The sequence below is a fragment of the Taudactylus pleione genome, unplaced genomic scaffold (genome assembly GCF_031769625.1).
Source record: "Taudactylus pleione unplaced genomic scaffold, aTauple2 ptg000270l, whole genome shotgun sequence".
In the NCBI taxonomy this organism is placed as follows: Eukaryota; Metazoa; Chordata; class Amphibia; order Anura; family Myobatrachidae; genus Taudactylus; species Taudactylus pleione.
Window position 1 is genome coordinate 7,172,290 of NW_028284672.1, and position 17,883 is coordinate 7,190,172.

At 40.1% G+C, this 17,883-nt stretch overlaps 1 protein-coding gene across 1 annotated transcript in view; it reads right to left on the reverse strand.

The window, feature by feature from the left end:
* Nucleotides 1–15,678, reverse strand: part of POU2AF1 (POU class 2 homeobox associating factor 1) — a 76,476-nt gene extending 60,798 nt beyond the window's left edge. The window contains exon 1 of the mRNA XM_088481414.1: nt 15,619–15,678. Within this exon, the coding sequence (XP_088337540.1) occupies nt 15,619–15,634 (16 nt within the window). The 5' untranslated portion in view covers nt 15,635–15,678. The remainder of the gene's footprint in view (nt 1–15,618) is intronic.
* Nucleotides 15,679–17,883: the final 2,205 nt, after the last annotated feature.

The window sequence follows — 17,883 nt, forward strand, 5'->3', positions numbered from 1 at the left end:
CGGCAGGGCGGGGGTTCCAGCGGTGTCTTTAGTGCAGGTTTGCTGGCTGTGTCGGCAGTGCGGGGGTTGCTGGCGGTGTCCTCAGTATATGGAATGGCAGTGCTGGGGTGCTGGCAGTGTTCTCAGTGAAGAGTAACAGCGATGTCGGCAGAGCGGGGGTGGCAGCGGTGTCCTCAGTGTAGGTTTGCTGACTGTGTCGACAGTGCAGGGGTGTACTCAATGCAGGGTGCCGGCGGTGTCGGCAGAGCGGGGGTGCCAGCGGTGGCCTCAGTGCATGTGTGCTGACAGTGTAGGCAGTGCAGGGGTGCTGGTGGTGTCCTCAGTGTGGGAGTGTTGGCAGTGTCGGCAGTGTGGGGGTTGCTGATGGTATCCTCAGTACATGGGGCAGCAGTGCAGGGGTGCCAGCAGTGTCGGCAGTGGTGGTGTCGGCAGCGGGGAATGCTGCCAGTGGGGGTGCCGGTGGTGTCGGCATCGGAGGGTGCCGGCTATGGCAGGCGGCGGGGGATGGCGTGCGCCATCTCCTTCTTCTTTAGTGTTCATTTTCAATGGGCTTAACGCTGATTGACTGAGAGCCGTGACAGACTGCTCTCACAGCCAATCAGTGTTAAGTCCGCTCAATACAAAACCTTGTGACCCGACAGTGGGGTTGCGAGGTTTTGCCTCGGGTGAGGGATCCGGGGCAGGCAGGGAGATTCGAGCGTCGCTCGGATCGCCCCGAATCCCCGAAATTCTCTACTGATGATAAGTGAGTCTTGCTGAAAAGTATCCATCCCACTTAAGCCTCCCCGAATAGAAATGGTCCTTCATACTATCAATCACCCAAAACCTCAATCAACTATATATGTAATACCCTGCTATGTGAGGTATTTTGTCTGACACTGTACAGTGCATGTGTACAGTATGTCATTACATAGACAAACCTCCATTCCCAGGTGAAGGTCCCATGAGCAGTGTGAGGTGGTCAGGCATGTGAGAGCTGAAGGTGAGCAGCAGTTGGTCAGAGCAGAACTATGCTGTGAGGAGGCGCACTGAGGCCGACCATTCCAGGGAGTCCTGAGGTGCTTCTGAAGGAGCAGGAGCTGCGCTGTGGAAGCCGTTGGTGAGAGCGGCAGAGTGACAGGGGTGATCGGAGATGGACCCAGGTGGAGCTGCTAACCAAGGCCGGCCTCCCCTCTGGATATTGTATGAGGAAGGCAGACCAGGACAACCGAAACCTCAATCAACTTTTTATGTAATACCCTGGTATGTGAGGTATTTCGTCTGACACTGTACAGTGCATGTGTACAGTATGTCATTACACAGACAAACCACCATTCCCAGGTGAAGGTCCCATGAGCAGTGTGAGGTGGTCAGGCATGTGACAACTGGAGGTGAGCAGCAGATGGTCAGAGCAGAACTATGCTGTGAGGAGGTGCACTGAAGCCGGCCATTGAAGGGAGTCCTGAGGTGCCTCTTAAGGAGCAGGAGCTGCGCTGTGGGAGCCGTTGGCGAGAGCGGCAGAGTGACAGGGGTGATCGGAGATGGACCCAGGTGGAGCTGCTAACCAAGGCCGGCCTACCCTCTGGATATTGTATGAGGAAGGCAGACCAGGATTCACAGCTGTGAGGCAGACTCCAGCCATCCATCCAAGGGGTATAGAATATACATATATATATAAATATATATATATATTCACCGCATGGGCTCGACACTCTTCCTCTTAAGGTAAATGTGGGTGCCTTCTGCGGAGATCACAAACTACAACACACAAAGGCAGTGGCACTCCAGAGAATAAATGAATAGAAGCTGGGTTATAGAATCCTCAAGTTTTACTTCAACGTTTCAATCTCACGATTTTCATCAGTAAGTATAAAACAAACAGTAAAAACACCTACCTATATAACACACCACGAGTGTAACACACAGTGTCTGTTGGAGGCATCGTCTGACGTCATCGCAGCGCACAATCCAGTGGGCACGACGTCTGACGTAATCCTCACAGCAAAAGGATAAACAATACCAGAGTGAGTGAACAACTGATCACCAAAAAAAGACATCATAAACAGAAAAATAATACACAATATCAATAAAAGGTATTGATAAGGGGACACATCTGGGAATATACTACCCATAAATACACAACAATACAACAAAAGAAAAAAAGAATATGAGAATATATAAACAGATATAAATGCAGAAACGACATATGACAAAAGAACATATGGCAAAAAGAACATTGTAACAAAAAGACATTGGCCCTGATTCAGCGCCGGACGCTCTGACCAGAGCGCTCGCTCTGAATCAGGGCCCACCTCCATAAATATGGAGCGTCCTCCTGGACGTTCGTATAGCTGTGGGTCACCACCCACAGCATATACGAGCGTGCAGGATGATGGTCGCGATGGTCTTGACCATCGCGACCATCGCCACTGCGAGCAGAAGCCTGCGGTAGAGTTTCTCAACCGCAAGGCCAGGAGTGATTGTGGCTCTATCAGAGCCAAAATCACTCCCACTGAAATCACTAGTGATGTCAGTGGGGCCGGCTTCTGACGATAGGCGTTCCCTTGGGAATGCCTTCATCTGGCAGGCACGCCCCCGGCACGCCCACCAAAGGGGGCGTGCTGTCAATCAACATCGACAGCATGCCCCCTTTGATCAGACACTACGAGCGAAGGAAAGTCCTTCGCTCGTCGCATCTCGCGCATGCGCACGACGGAGCTCCCTCCGTCGTGCGCATGCGCAGTGCAGACCATCGACCCACTTGCGAGCGGACAGCCGCTCGCGAGTGGGTCTGAATCAGGGCCATTGTAGCAAAAAACATTACAGGAGAGATCACTCAAGTGGTATATCACAGCATGGTCAATTAAAGCAAGATAATGGCAAGGTCTCATTGAGACCATAAGGTTGTACCGTATTGAGTCGGTGTATCCACCTCGACTCCATCTGCAACAGCAATTGGGATCTATCACCTCCTCTGAGACTCTATGGGACATGATCTATAATTTTATATCATAGGGTCGATAGATTATGTCTGTGATCCCTAAAATGACGGGCCACGGGTTGCTCATTTTCTTTACCACCTAAGGCTAGTCAGATGGCCGACCTGTGTAATGCCATCCTTTCACGGAATTGGCGGATGGTTGTGCCAATATATAGCAGTCCGCAAGGGCACCTAATACAATAAATAACATACTGACTGGTATAAGTCAGTATGTGATTCATTTTGGGGATGTACAAAACTATCACCTGTTTCCAAGAAGCTGCACGTAGTGCAGCCGAGGCATTTATAATTGCCAGGTTTCTTGGACACAAAATAGGTTTTTGTCAAATTCCCAAAACCTGTGATGTCATTGTGAACAAGCCGGTCACGAATATTTTTGCCTCATTTATAACAAGGTAACAGGGTGGTACTTTTTAATGCTGGAAGGTTGGTCTCAGCTTTAATCAGGGGCCAAAATCTTTTAGCTGTATTGACTATAGAGCAGCTCCCTGCACTGTAGCTATTAACCCAGACCATCCTGTCATTAAGTCTATTATAATTTTTGTTAGTAGGGTGTTCAACACTTTTAGGAGCGGTCAAAGCTCTCTGTTGAGCATCTTTTAAAGATCTAAGTGAATATCCTCTACTGAGGAAATTATCTGTCATATGCTCCATATGTATGAGCCCATCAACGGGGTTACTGCACATCCTATGTATTCTCAAATACTGTGAATAAGGTAAGCCCCTCACTAGATTCCTAGGATGAAAACTGGAGGCCAGTCAGTCAGTTTCTTATATAATGAAGTATGGATCTTGCCCTCATAGAGCGTGACCAATACATCCAAGAAATTTATCTTTTCGGAACTAATGTCATAAGTGAACTTAATGTCAGGATCACAGGCATTGACTTCAACCATCATCTGTAAAAATTCATTCCTGCTACCCAACCAGACCAAAAATATATCATCTATGTATCGTGTGAAAAACCTGATGTTATCAGCATGAGCACTCTTGTTAAAAAACAAGTAATTCTCCACACGATACATAAATGCATTGGCGTATGCAGGTGCTGCACAAGAACCCATGTGTTATGTTACACTCGTGGTGTGTTATATAGGTAGGTGTTTTTACTGTTTGTTTTATACTTCCTAATGAAAATCATGAGATTGAAACTTTGAAGTTAAACTTGAGGTTTCTATAACCCAGCTTTCTATTAATTTATTCTTTGGAGTGCCGCTGCCTTTGTGTGTAATATATATATATATATATATATATATATATATATATATATAGTCAGGTGCATAAATATTGGGACATTGACAGAATTTTCATATTTTGGCCTCTATTCACCACCACAATGGCTTTGCAATGAAATAATAAAGATGTGCTTTAACTGCAGACTTTCAGATTTAATTTGAGGGTAATTATATACAAATCAGGTAAATGGTGTAGGAATTACAACGGTTTCTATACGTGCCTCCCACTTTTTAAGGGACCAAAAGTAATGGGACTATCAACTCAAAAGCTATTTCATGGACAGGTGTGGGCTATTCCCTTGTTATTTCATTATCAATTAAGCAGGTAAAAGGTCTGGAGTTGATTCTAGGTGTGACATTTGCATTTGGAATCAGTTGCTGTCGACTCTCAATATGAGATCCAAAGAGCTGTCACTATCTGTGAAGCAAGCCATTATTAGGCTGAAAGATCAAAACAAACCCATCAGAGAGATAGCAAAAACATTAGGTGTGGCCAAATCAACTGTTTGGAATATTCTTAAAAAGAAAGAAAGCACCGGAGAGCTCAGCAACACCAAAAGACCCGGAAGACCACGGAAAACAACTGTGGTGGATGACAGAATAATTATTTCCCTGGTGAAGAAAAACCTATTCACAACAGTTGGCCAAATCAAGAACACTCTCCAGGAGGTAGGTGTATATGTGTCAACGTCAACAATCAAGAGAAGATTTCACAAGAGTGAATATAGAGGGTTCACCACAAGATGTAAACCATTGGTGAGCCACAAAAACAGGAAGACCAGATTAGAGTTTGCCAAACAACATCTAAAAAAGCCATTACAGTTCTGGAACAACATCCTATGGACAGATGAGACAAAGATCAACTTGTACCAGAGTGATGGGAAGAGAAGAGTATGGAGAAGGAAAGGAACTGCTCACGATCCAAAACATACCACCTCATCAGTGAAGCATGGTGGTGGTAGTGTCATGGCGTGGGCATGTATGGCTGCCAATGGAACTGGTTCCCTTGTATTTATTGATGATGTGACTGCTGACAAAAGCAGCAGAATGTTTCGGCAATATTATATGCTCATATTCAGTCAAATGCTTCAGAACTCATTGGACGGCGCTTCACAGTGCAGATGGACAATGACCCGAAGCATACTGCAAAAGCAACCCTAAAATTTTTAAGGCTAAAAAGTGGAATGTTATGCAATTGCCAAGTCAATTCCCTGACCTGAATCCAATTGAGCATGCATTTCACTTGATGAAGACAAAACTGAAGGGAAAATGCCCCAAGAACAAGCAGGAACTGAAGACATTTGCAGTAGAGGCCTGGCAGAGCATCACCAGGGATGAAACCCAGCATCTGGTGATGTCTATGCGTTCGAGACTTCAGGCTGTAATTACCCTCAAATTAAATCTGAAAGTCTGCAGTTAAAGCACATCTTGTTTGTTTCATTTCAAAGCCATTGTGGTGGTGAATAGAGGCCAAAATATGAAAATTCTGTCAATGTCCCAATATTTATGCACCTGACTGTATATGAATTGCTCCGACGCCTGCGGTGAGTTAGAATGTTCATTATCGGGTTCCGTCCGGACACCGATAATTAACATCATGAACAGACCCCAAAGAGATCAAGAAAATCACTTTAATATTTTTTCCATCTATTTATCAAGATCTACCTTCAAGAAAAATTGTTACAACTAACTAAGCAAAATCATTACAATTCTCCCAAAGAGAATATTCCCGTTTCACAAAGGACACAGCACCACACTTATTACCGCAGGATAGACGACAAATTGACACTACATCGGTTGAATAGTGAGCAGTATTTTTCTATATTTGCCATATTATTTTACATATGTAAAGTCTCCTTAAAGCCTGAATAGATCTCTAGATAGACAGCATCTAGTGGATATGAAAAGTGATTCTACAACAATAGCTCATACAATTCAGCTTTGTAAGCAGCATCAAATATTCATATTGTTATCTCTAAAGCTGTGTAGACACTATACAATGTGTGTGCCCAGTGACGGAACAATGATCCACTGTACGATGGTGCAATATATAGTTACTTGCTGCATGTATCAGCATGGCAGTGTTCATTGCATGATCCCAACTGTTGCTCTGCACAGCAGATGGGACGACCATCGCAAACAACAGATCGGGCATATACACAACACGATCTATACGATTTATTGTTCCAATCCGCGTCAAAACTATATAACATAGAATATATTGCATAGTGTGTACCCAGCTTTAAGCATGACGGATCAATTGTCTTTTTAAGTGAACTCAGAAAAGTTGTTAGATCAATGACAACAAATAGTTGAATTATGAAATATGGTTCACTTGTGAGTCAAAAATGCACAGGAAATATTGTGGGTGTACAATAGCCTATGCCTCTATGGAGTTTAAGGACAGATAGATGACTTTGCCTGATCTTGTTAGCAGCTTATGGTTATATATGCATGACGCTCCATGTACTGTAAGAAGTGTGAAGACAGCTTGTTCCTCTATCATTATGAATCATTGCAGATGTAATTACAGCTATGATAACCTCTGACATGACACATGCTATTTATCTTGGTATTTATCAAAGTGTAATCATTGGAACTGTCAACAATCCCATATATTTTAGGCTTGATACAGAATTAAAATATATTAATTATAATCACTCTTTTTAAGTTAAAATGGTTAACATCCTTTTGGCAAGGTTCAAGAAGATGAATTGGAAATTTCCCTACCCATTTCCGGTAGTAACAAAATTTAGGTTTGAATATCCAGCATCTGAGTTGGATGAAGAAAGAACAATTTGCATTAATCATTTAAGTATATAAATAACATATTAGATGGGAGTGTATAAGAGGCATTTTCCAAATAATTTGTACATGCAATTTCTGTGTATTCTTATATTTCTCAAAAACTTATACATAATAATGGTCATTTAAAAGTGGCCATCCTGATCATATTACACTGTATCTAGGGTTAGTAATGTTAGTAATGTTCCCAGCTTATTCTCACTTAATTATGAAAAAAACAGACAATAATATATTACAGATATATTCACCTCTTTAGCTAAGCTAACAGCTATTGGCCAGGGTCACATCATTATTTGGTTAGAGTAGACAATTGAAGGGTATAATTTTTTTTCAAGATAAATCTGCCTATTTCCTATGTTGGCCAACATATAAATAACATTACAGTATATAAAAAATAAAACTATGCTTTTTATTTTATAGCAATAAGTAAATAGGGAAGCTTCATTTTATACAGGTAGCTTAAAAAGTAAAAAATAAAGGCTTTACTTTAATATTTTGGTCAGAATTAATCGAAGGAGAAAAAAAATAAGAATTTATTTTTATTGAAAGTATTAGAGAGGCCCAACCTGCTACTGTAAGAAAAGTAAAATACATCTGCAGGTCAGTAGTCATGAGACTGCCCAGTTGGCTGAGTTGACTTTACATGTAAGAAAAGCGGTTAGTGATGTGTGGGTTTCGGATGTGTAGGCACAGTTCGGGTGACTTTTGAAGCAGCTGGTGTAATGGGCAGCACAGATGGTGTAATGGTTAGCATTACTGCCTCACAGCGCTATGGTCGTGGGTTCGATTCCAGCTATGGCCCTAACTGTGTGGAGTTTGCATATTCTTCCTGTGCTTGCGTGGGTTTCCTCCGGGTACTCCGGTTTCCTCCCACACTCCAAAAATATACTGGTAGGTTAATTGGTTCCCAACAAAATTACCCCTAGTGTGTATGTACTGTATGTGGTAGGGAATATAGAGTGTAAGCTCCACTGGGGCAGGGACTGATGTGAATGGCCAAATATTCTCTGTAAAGCGCTGCGGAATATGTGTGCGCTATATAAATAACTGATAATAATAAATAATACCATTGTGCTGTGTACACACTGGCCAACATATCGGCCGTTCAATACCTATTGCATTGGCTGTGCAGTACAGCCGATGCCCAATATATCTGCAGATATATCTGCACATTGTGCTGTGTGCTCAGGTGGTCAGTCAACTGCCTGTACACTTGCTGCATAGGCCGCCGGGAAGGGGGGCACAACGCGACCGTCGGCCAGCGGGACCCCCGGCCAGATGGCAGTGATGGTTGTTTAGTGTTTATGAACAATCACCATCTGCAGATATATTTCAGGTGTGTACCCAGCTTAAGATAGGCCAATTTTCTGCAGAGCACGAGATGAAAAATACATGGCCTATTGCATTACAGGAGGTCACAGTGAGCTGGGGACATAGTTGATCGATTTGGGGATTGCTTAGAAATGGATCTGGCAAAGCTTTAACTGGATTGTAGAGAGGTACAACATGACAGTGCCCAAAGCGGTATGCAGGCAAAGAGCCGACATTCACTATCCATAATGTTGACAGTTATGATGTTGACAAGGTTAAAATGTCCACATCTTACATGTTGACATCTAAACAATGCTGACATGTCAACATTAACATTAGAGGTAGGGTTCGGTTTAGTAGTTAAGGTTAGCCGTAGGGTTCTCTCTGTCAACATAATGGCCATTTTGACATTCTCATATCAACATTTTAATGTCTTCATGGTCACTGTCTACTGAATATATTGAACCCTGCAAAGCCCATACAAGACACAACTTATTGTGGATGAGTAATTGCCATTGCATAATTATAATACCCACAGTATGACATTTATAAGAAAACAATGTTATTTTACTAGTAAGCCATTTATGTCACTTAGCAAATGAGGAATGTACTTGAGCACAAATTTCCTGAAATGTTGAAAGTCCACTGCTGGACCTGGTCAAGTTATAGCCTCTGGTCCTAAGCTCCTGTTCCTGATCTGTTCCTACCCACTAGCCGACTGACTCCAACCCCTAGCCTTCCTGCACAGTAAGTCTCCCTTAACTCCTCCACTTCCCCACTTCCCTCATTCATACTGACCTTTAGTCTTAACATGAAGGAGAAGGTTACTGGAGAATTGTAGGACCAACAGACAGAAGCAGTAGTCTGGGAATAGTTAGAATAGTACACGTACAAGAGTGGTCAATTCTTCCAATTTTGCAATACTGATTTACCATGGATTATTGCTTTTTTTAGAGTAATTATATCAGCCAGCAAATTGCTTACAGTATGTAAAACTATATGCATGTGAAACCATCTCAGAAACCTAGGTGCTATGGTTTAATGACAAATATATATTTATTTGTCATTAGATTCTGGTATTGTATCCTTTTTGTGTAGCTTTTTCTTAACTCTGCCCAACTCTATTTTCTTTGCCTATGCAAACTTCTGATCATCAAATACAGACATCCTAATTCATAAACCATGCAACTGTGCTCTTGGGATAATTGAGGTGTACGACAGGTCCAAATCTTCTTTTCCACTGCACAGAGGGGCAGCTTAGACTAAAGGACCTCCGTTAGCACTAGCTCACCTTTCCTTTTCAATAATGAAGAATGTGTCTTCAGTCTTGACCATAGATTCACAAATCAAAAATGGAGAACTACTTTAATAATTGTTGCAAATGTACACCTAAGACTTCTCCATTATATCTGCAAAATATATACAATAATTTTTACTATCTTATAGCATTGTGTTGGGGAAAGCTTTTGTGTTTTTCTTGTCTAGATAACTCTTCCCTTTCATCTTATAAATTAATTTCAGCAACTCCATTTTGTGTAATAGATGTTGATACCTGAATAAGTGTCTAATTCTAAAATAGTTTGAGATGTATTTAGATAGATAGATAAAATATAGATAGATAGATAGATAGATAGATAGATAGATATAGATAGTAATTTAAAAGGTTAATTGTATGTAAAAAAAAAGTCTACCTGACTTCAATATTTTTTCTGCAGAGTTAAACAACTATTCTTGATTGATTTATTTTGTATTTTATCGATTTTTAAAGGGAAATCCGATATCATCTACCCACAGGCTGGAAAAAAAGTAAGCGTCCTTGCTACATAGAACTGTTTAATGGATTGAGTATTTGCCTGACTGGATAAGTGAATCATCCTGGCCAATAGGAAAGCAATCTCATTGGATGAATCCATCTACTACTTCCTGGAGAATTCTCATTTTACAGTTGGTGCTTTGGAAGGAAATCCCAGCTACACTGCTATAATAATTATTAAAAAGAAATTAAAATATATGACCAGTCTAATTAAAATACTAGAACATAGTTTTACATTACATTATGGCATGTTCTCAAACTCAAACTAGTCAACAAAAGTAAACTTGCTAAACACACACACACACACACATATATATATATATATATATATATATATATATATATATATGTATATATATAAATAACAGGCAAGGTAGGTGTCACTCTCCGGACTTGAAGTAAAACATGAACAAGTGCCAGTCACTAAGTCAACGTTTCGAGTTTATCAACTCGTCATCAAGACATACAAACATTAAACAAGTGTTTTTACCTTATATACCAATAAACCCACCAGGTGTGTCTTGTCATCGCGTGGTTCAGCCTCTGGTTACCGCTCCATCCCCGGCACTAGCCGATGACGTCACTGGCATCCGTCAAGTCACCTAGGCAACAAGACACACTACGCTCATGTAGTGATAATAGAAAAAATACAAAGAACTTAATAAAAACTGCAGCTTAATTAACAGTAGTTAAAAGGCATAATGCCTAAAACTGACTATGATAGCATCTGTAATCTAATCTTTATATCAAGAAACACCATAAGTCCAATGATATCACAACTGGAAAAATAAGGATAGCAGTTGCTGGTTGCCAATCTAACTAGATGTTAACAACCTGTACATATATTTATCAAAGATCATTAATTCTTTAGTGATGTCATTATCAACAGTAACATCTAAAGCTAATGCAGATATGAATATAACATAAACATAGATATATTGACCAAAGTGGCTAATAATATGTAACATATATAGCAATATATAGCACATATATAGCACTTCATATCAGCAAACTTGAATCAAAACATAGGACAATAATCACAAAGAAAATTACAAAACACATGATTATATAAAGGATGTAAAGGTGAGATGATCATTTAGACCCTTGGGTTTTAAAGTATCCAAAAGGTAAATCCATTTTGCTTCTAATTGGAGTAATGATCTGTGTCGATCGCCTCCGCGTGGGCTCTCAGGAATATGATCAATGATCATATTTCTCAAATTTGCCATGCTGTGCTTTTTCTCATGGTAATGTCTAGCCACCGGCTGTTCCGATGGCCTACCACTGAGAGCCATGCGGATGGCAGATCTGTGGAGCGCCATCCTTTCCTTAAAGATCAAGGATTTTGAACAAATGCACCTAAGCACTCTCACTAATGACACCTCCAATATGTGAATGGAAAAGCTTGCTCACCAACTAGCCACATCTAAAATAGACCTTGTTAACTTTAAAAAACAGATATTTGAAAAAGTAAATCATGACTACATGGAAGAAAGGGTCTATAGGTGGCTAGATGGCTCTAATGCACAGGGAGGGCGACCACATTTCTTCGGTCCCCGTAAGTATCACCCTAAAAGAGATGTACATACATCAAGTGAAGCATATACCTCATTGGGTGAGGAAAGTCAACAACCGCCACAGGGTGCACATACACATAGGTGTCCCCCTTTAGGGGTAAATACCTGTGCAGGATGGGGAAGAAACCCAGAACCACAGGGAGAGGGGGTCAATGCTGCCGTGGTAATCACAAAAAGAAAGGGCAGGGGACACAAGAAGTAAGCACGGTTTTCAATCTTTCATCAAGAACATTCTCTGACACTCATTTAAAGGTTCTTAACAAAGGACTGAGGCCCTCATTCAGAGGCGGTCACAGGAAGCGATCGCTCTCGCTGAATGAGGGCGGGCGCTTCTTTTTTTTCTGTGCGGCCTCCTGGTCTGGTTGGGTCTCGGCAACCGCAAGCCCCAGGGAGCTAATAATATCTAATATAATATCTCTCTTCAAAGCTTTATGAAAACACTGGATATACAGGTATTGGAACAGATGAAGAAGGAATCTCCATTAAGACATAACTTGACACGTGAAGAACGTCAAGCTATCAAAGATATGAGCTCATACTATGACATAGTTTATCGCCCCGCTGACAAAGGTGGGGGAATTGTTATACAAGACCTTACTCACTACCTAGAGGAGATCAACAGACTGCTCTCTGATACAGTGGTATACACCAAATTAGATGTGAACCCAACGTGCAAATTTAAGGAACACTTGGATACTATGCTGAATGCAGCAGTCTCCAATAAAATCATCGATTTAGACACCAGTGAATTTCTGTAAACAGAATTCCCTTAAGCTCCATTGCTTTATAGTGTTCCCAAAATACATAAGAACTTGGAACGGCCACTGGGTCGCCCGATCATATCGGCCAGAGACAGTTTGTACAGTTCAGTTTCTAAATATCTTGAACACTATCTACAGCCATGTGTGCAGGCTGAATCAACATATATGAATGACACTACCATGTTACTGAACAAACTAGAAGTAATGGGAGACATACCCCCTAATACTTGGCTGTGTACTTTAGATATCACTAGCCTGTATACTGGTATATCCCACCAGGATGGTATGAAGGTGACCTACGAACTCCTGAACAATAATATTCTGTATAAGGGTCCTGATTTAACATTCTTTATGTCCCTTCTTGAACAGGTGCTATATAGGAACTACTTTTATTTTAATGGTCAGTTCTTTCTACAATGCACGGGATGTGCTATGGGCTCACATGTGGTCCCTTCTTATGCGAACAGTTACATGTTCAGCATTGAAAAGGAATTTTTTTTTCAACAGGGATGTTTGAGATAACATTATTTTTTACAGTCGATACATCAACGACGTGCTTCTATTTTGGAAGGGTAGCCACAGTGACTTCACTACATTAATGGAAGACATCAATAGAAGGGATTGTCCTATCAAATTTACATTTAATCTCAGACTTGAACAGGTTAACTTTTTGAATGTCACAATCCTAAAGGAGAATAATAGGCTTAATACCTATATTTACACCAAACCCACTGATCGCAATACTTTACTATTAGCATCCAGCCACCACCCTGTGACCACTAAAAACAGCTTGCCATTCTCCCAGTTGGTGAGGGTTAAAAGAATTACTAGTGATGTAGATAGGGTTGAGAAAGACCTCGAGACACGGTCACTGTGGCCTATAATACAATGAGATAAAGATCTGAAAGGTTTAAAACATCTTACAATACTCCCTTGCTTGAAGAGAAATAGAAAATTGAGGGATTTGTTAGTGAAACCTGATATCACTGATTTGACAACTAACTCCTCAAATATACAAAAGAAAAGTGGAGGGTGCTATAAATGCACAGGGACGTAGATACTCTATTAAATTTCCACTAAAATGCTCTAGTTCTTACGTTATATATCTGATCAAGTGTCCATGCGGACTTTGTTATGTGGGCAAAACCATCCGTTCCTTTAAGGAACGGATGGAGCTCCACAGAACAGGTGTCATTAGTGAGAGTGAATAGGTGCATTTGTTCAAAATCCTTGATCTTTAAGGAACGGATGGCTCTCCACAGATCTGCCATCCGCATGGCTCTCAGTGGTAGGCCATCGGAACAGCCGGTGGCTAGACATTACCATGAGAAAAAGCACAGCATGGCAAATTTGAGACATATGAGCATTGATCATATTCCTGAGAGCCCACGCAGAGGCGATCGACACAGATCATTACTCCAATTAGAAGCAAAATGGATTTACCTTTTGAATACCTTAAAACCCAAGGGTCTAAATGATCATCTCACCTTTACATCCTTTATATAATCATGTGCTTTGGAATTTTCTTTGTGATTATTGTCCTATGTTTTGATTCAAGTTTGCTGATATGATGTGCTATATATGTGCTCTATATTGCTATATATGTTACATATTATTAGCCACTTTGGTCAATTTATCTATGTTTAGATATCTGCATTAGCTTTAGATGTTACTGTTGATAATGACATCACTAAAGAATTAATGATCTTTGATAAATATATGTACAGGTTGATAACATCTAGTTAGATTGGCAACCAGCAACTGCTATCCCTATTTTTCCAGTTGTGATATCATTGGACATGGTGTTTCTTGATTTAAAGATGAGATTACAGATGCTATCATAGTCAGTTTTAGGCATTATGCCTTTTAACTACTGTTAATTAAGCTGTGGTTTCTATTAAGTTCTTTGTATTTTTTCTATTATCACTACATGAACATAGTGTGTCTTGTTGCCTAGGTGACGCGATGGCTCCCAGTGACGTCATCGGCTAGTGCCGGGGACGGATCGGTAGCCGGAGACTGAACCATGCGGCGACAAGACACACCTGGTTTATTGGTATATAAGGTAAGAACACTTGTTTAATGTTTGTATGTCCTGATGACGAGTTAATAAACTCAAAACGTTGACTTAGTGACTGGCACTTGTTCATGTTTTACTTCAAGTCCGGAGAGTGACACCTACCTTGCCTTCTGTTTACCGCTCACATGTGTGCACCACGGCGAGGATACTGTTGTTATAGGAGTGCCTACACCCTGTGCTATGCTATATATATATATATATATATATATATATATACTTGTGTGCTATAGTTATATACATATATACTTGTGTGTAATAGTTATATATAATATATATATATATATATATATATATATATCCTTGTGTGTGTTTTATATATATATATATATATATATATATAATATATACACACAGAGATAATATGACTATAGTGTTCTACTCGTTCACTGTTTTAAATACATTGTTCATTAAATTCGGTAGAAGTGGCTAAACATAAATTCAACGGATGTTGCAGTTAACTTAAAGTGCAATAAAATATGCTGGTGCTAGATAGATAAATAACTATTAATAAATAATAATAATAATAATAATAATAATAATAAAATGCTATGTCTTCATCACTGCTTATTGAAGAATATAATAATAAGAGCTACTGCAAAAGAGTCCATTAGACTATAAAATATTCCATGCTATATAAACACAAGTGCCCACTTCTCTGAATTAACTGGAAACAGACATAATGCACCTTATGTTAGAAAAGCTGCTGAGATAAACATCTCAGTTATTTAATTTATGTATTTAATTTGCTTGCAAACATTGGGAGTGTGAATATCGGTCAGATGTAAATATTATTTTGGACTGTAATCTTTGCTAAAATGTATTTCTCAGTATTTTGTTTAACTATATTCTTTATTTATCTTTTAGTTACTACATAAGTTCAACTTTAGCACTGAAATATGTCAGTGGCATCAGCGTCACTTTATAAATCACAGTGTAATTGTGTAACCTCCATCTGATAACATAGCAATGTTGTTATAAACAATCAACAGGTGTAACATCTTCAGCTGTCTCATTGTATATAAAATGCAACTGCGACACAGTAAAAAAAAAACTTACATTTTTGCCAGTGCATGTTCTGTGACAGCAAGCTGGAGTTTTTCTTCTTTGAAGTCGACAGTTTGGCTGTTTGAGGGCTCTAGATGTGGAACTTTTTTCACCTATCAAAGCAGAGCGACAAGTAAAAGAGAGAAAGTCTCCAACTGGGTTTTATAACCCCAAGTGCCCGAGTCGTCCATGACATCATCACATGACCACAAGTTACTGCATGTGTCAAACAAAATATACACATGAAAGAAAACTTCATTTTTTAGCCCATATAGCTTCTGTACAATAAAAACCCACAGATGCTTATAGAACGATGAATAAACCTGCTACTAATACAGTATTTTTCAGAACAAATAATACCAACTGATATGTTAATATAATAAGTATTTGTACACAAACCCATTCCGCCCTGCAGTGTTTAATGATTCTTACTCTGTAATATACCTATTGAGTATGAATATATGTAGTTCTTTATGTAAACTAAATAACGGTCTGTCCAAATGAATTCAGATAACTTTGTTTTGTTTTGCCTGTTTTAAAGAGAAAATGTCCCTAAGGACATTAGTTTAGTAAGGAAGCACCTGCAGGGCTCTTCATGCATCACTGAACCTCAAACATCTCTATCTTTCTTCTTTTAAGGCAACAATTCTCAGATGTTGGTTAAATTAAGCCTAATTTAGATATGAAACATGCTCTTACCATTCGTACGTGATAGTTTAAAGTATTTTGGTTACGTGCTCTCGTATTTGAAACTGAACACAACTGTAAGAAAAGGAAATAGTTTAACATAACTTAAAGTGCGTAGAAACGTTTTTAAAAAAAGAAAAGGATTAAAATATTCAAAGTTGTTGATACAAATTTTGGGCCCGATATATAGGACGCTTGGTATGAGAGAAACAATAGCTCCTAACTGTCATTTTCAAACACAGCCTGTAAAATGACAGTTAGAAGCTGATTGGCTGGTACTTTATCTCCGTCCACTTTTATCTCTCTAAAAGGCTTAGTACATAGACCCCTTAAATAGGAGAAATCTATTAATTATTTTCAGCTATCTTTAATAAGACAAACGTTTCACCTTATAGAGAAGCTGATGTAGAGTCAGTGAAGAATTACAGGTCTCATTAATATTATATGTAATATACAATTCTGTGTACAGTAGTTCAGCTCTATACTTTGACAGCTTTACAAAGTTCTCACTAAGGGCCTGATTCAGAGTTGGGCACAGTAGCAGTAGTGGCTGCGACTTTTGTGGCTGTATGGTAGTGCAGTGGCTGACGGGCGTCCTATAGAGACGCCAACTGGCCGGCTCTTGTATCCACCAATGTGAGTGCAAACACATTCTATTGGCTGATCCCTCGGCCGCACCATTGGATATTAGAGTTGTCCTATGGTTGCACAGAATTTACGACAGTCATGGCCCCAGCAATATGAGCCCACCCATGCAATACACTGGGCCAACTCCTGGACAGGTTTCGACAGTAGCCCTGCCCTGCTCTGTCCGTGTAGCTCCACCCACTGCTCACAAGGAAGTCACTCTCCAGGTAAAAGAAAAGTTCCGCTGCTTAAAGCAGGAGGCGCGGGGGCGAGGGGGGCAGCCTGCATTGCCGCACCCAGCAAGTGGTGACCCTAGACATGTGCCTAGTGGGAAATCTGCTACTGACTGTGGTGCACATTGTTACAAGTAACAACTTGCCTCCGATCCTGTGTAATAACTTGCCTCAAGTGACATCAGGTAACCAAGATGGCCACAGTTCGATTTCCGTGCTTCAATTCACAATTATAACAATGATAATAAATACATTAATGGTCTATGATGCTAAAAAAACAAATGATAAACACTTACCTTTAACAGTCCAGCCAAGATACGACTTCAAATCTAGATGAAAAAATATTATTGTGGAACAAGAAAAACTAGTTTTTTTGGGTACCTATTGCATAAAGACGTCTGCGTTAGCATCGTTTTGATAAGCACTGATGGTAACATGTTCAAACTTGTTCCCAGTCGCACGAGCCATGGCGCGATGTGGGCGTGGTTTTACATTCATTGTAACAACTTGCCTCTGTAACAACTAGCCCCGCCTTCCCCTACAGTATAAACATTTTTGTTCCCAATATATCTTTTAGATGTTTTGGAATTATTTTTAAAACTCTAGCACACATCGAAATTAAAAGCATTTTTTTAAATTTTGTTTCATTTAATTAGCAGCAAAATTTCTGTTTTTAAGTTACTTTTACACCCTACCCACCCACCGGCATTACTAATCAGGCTTTTACTAT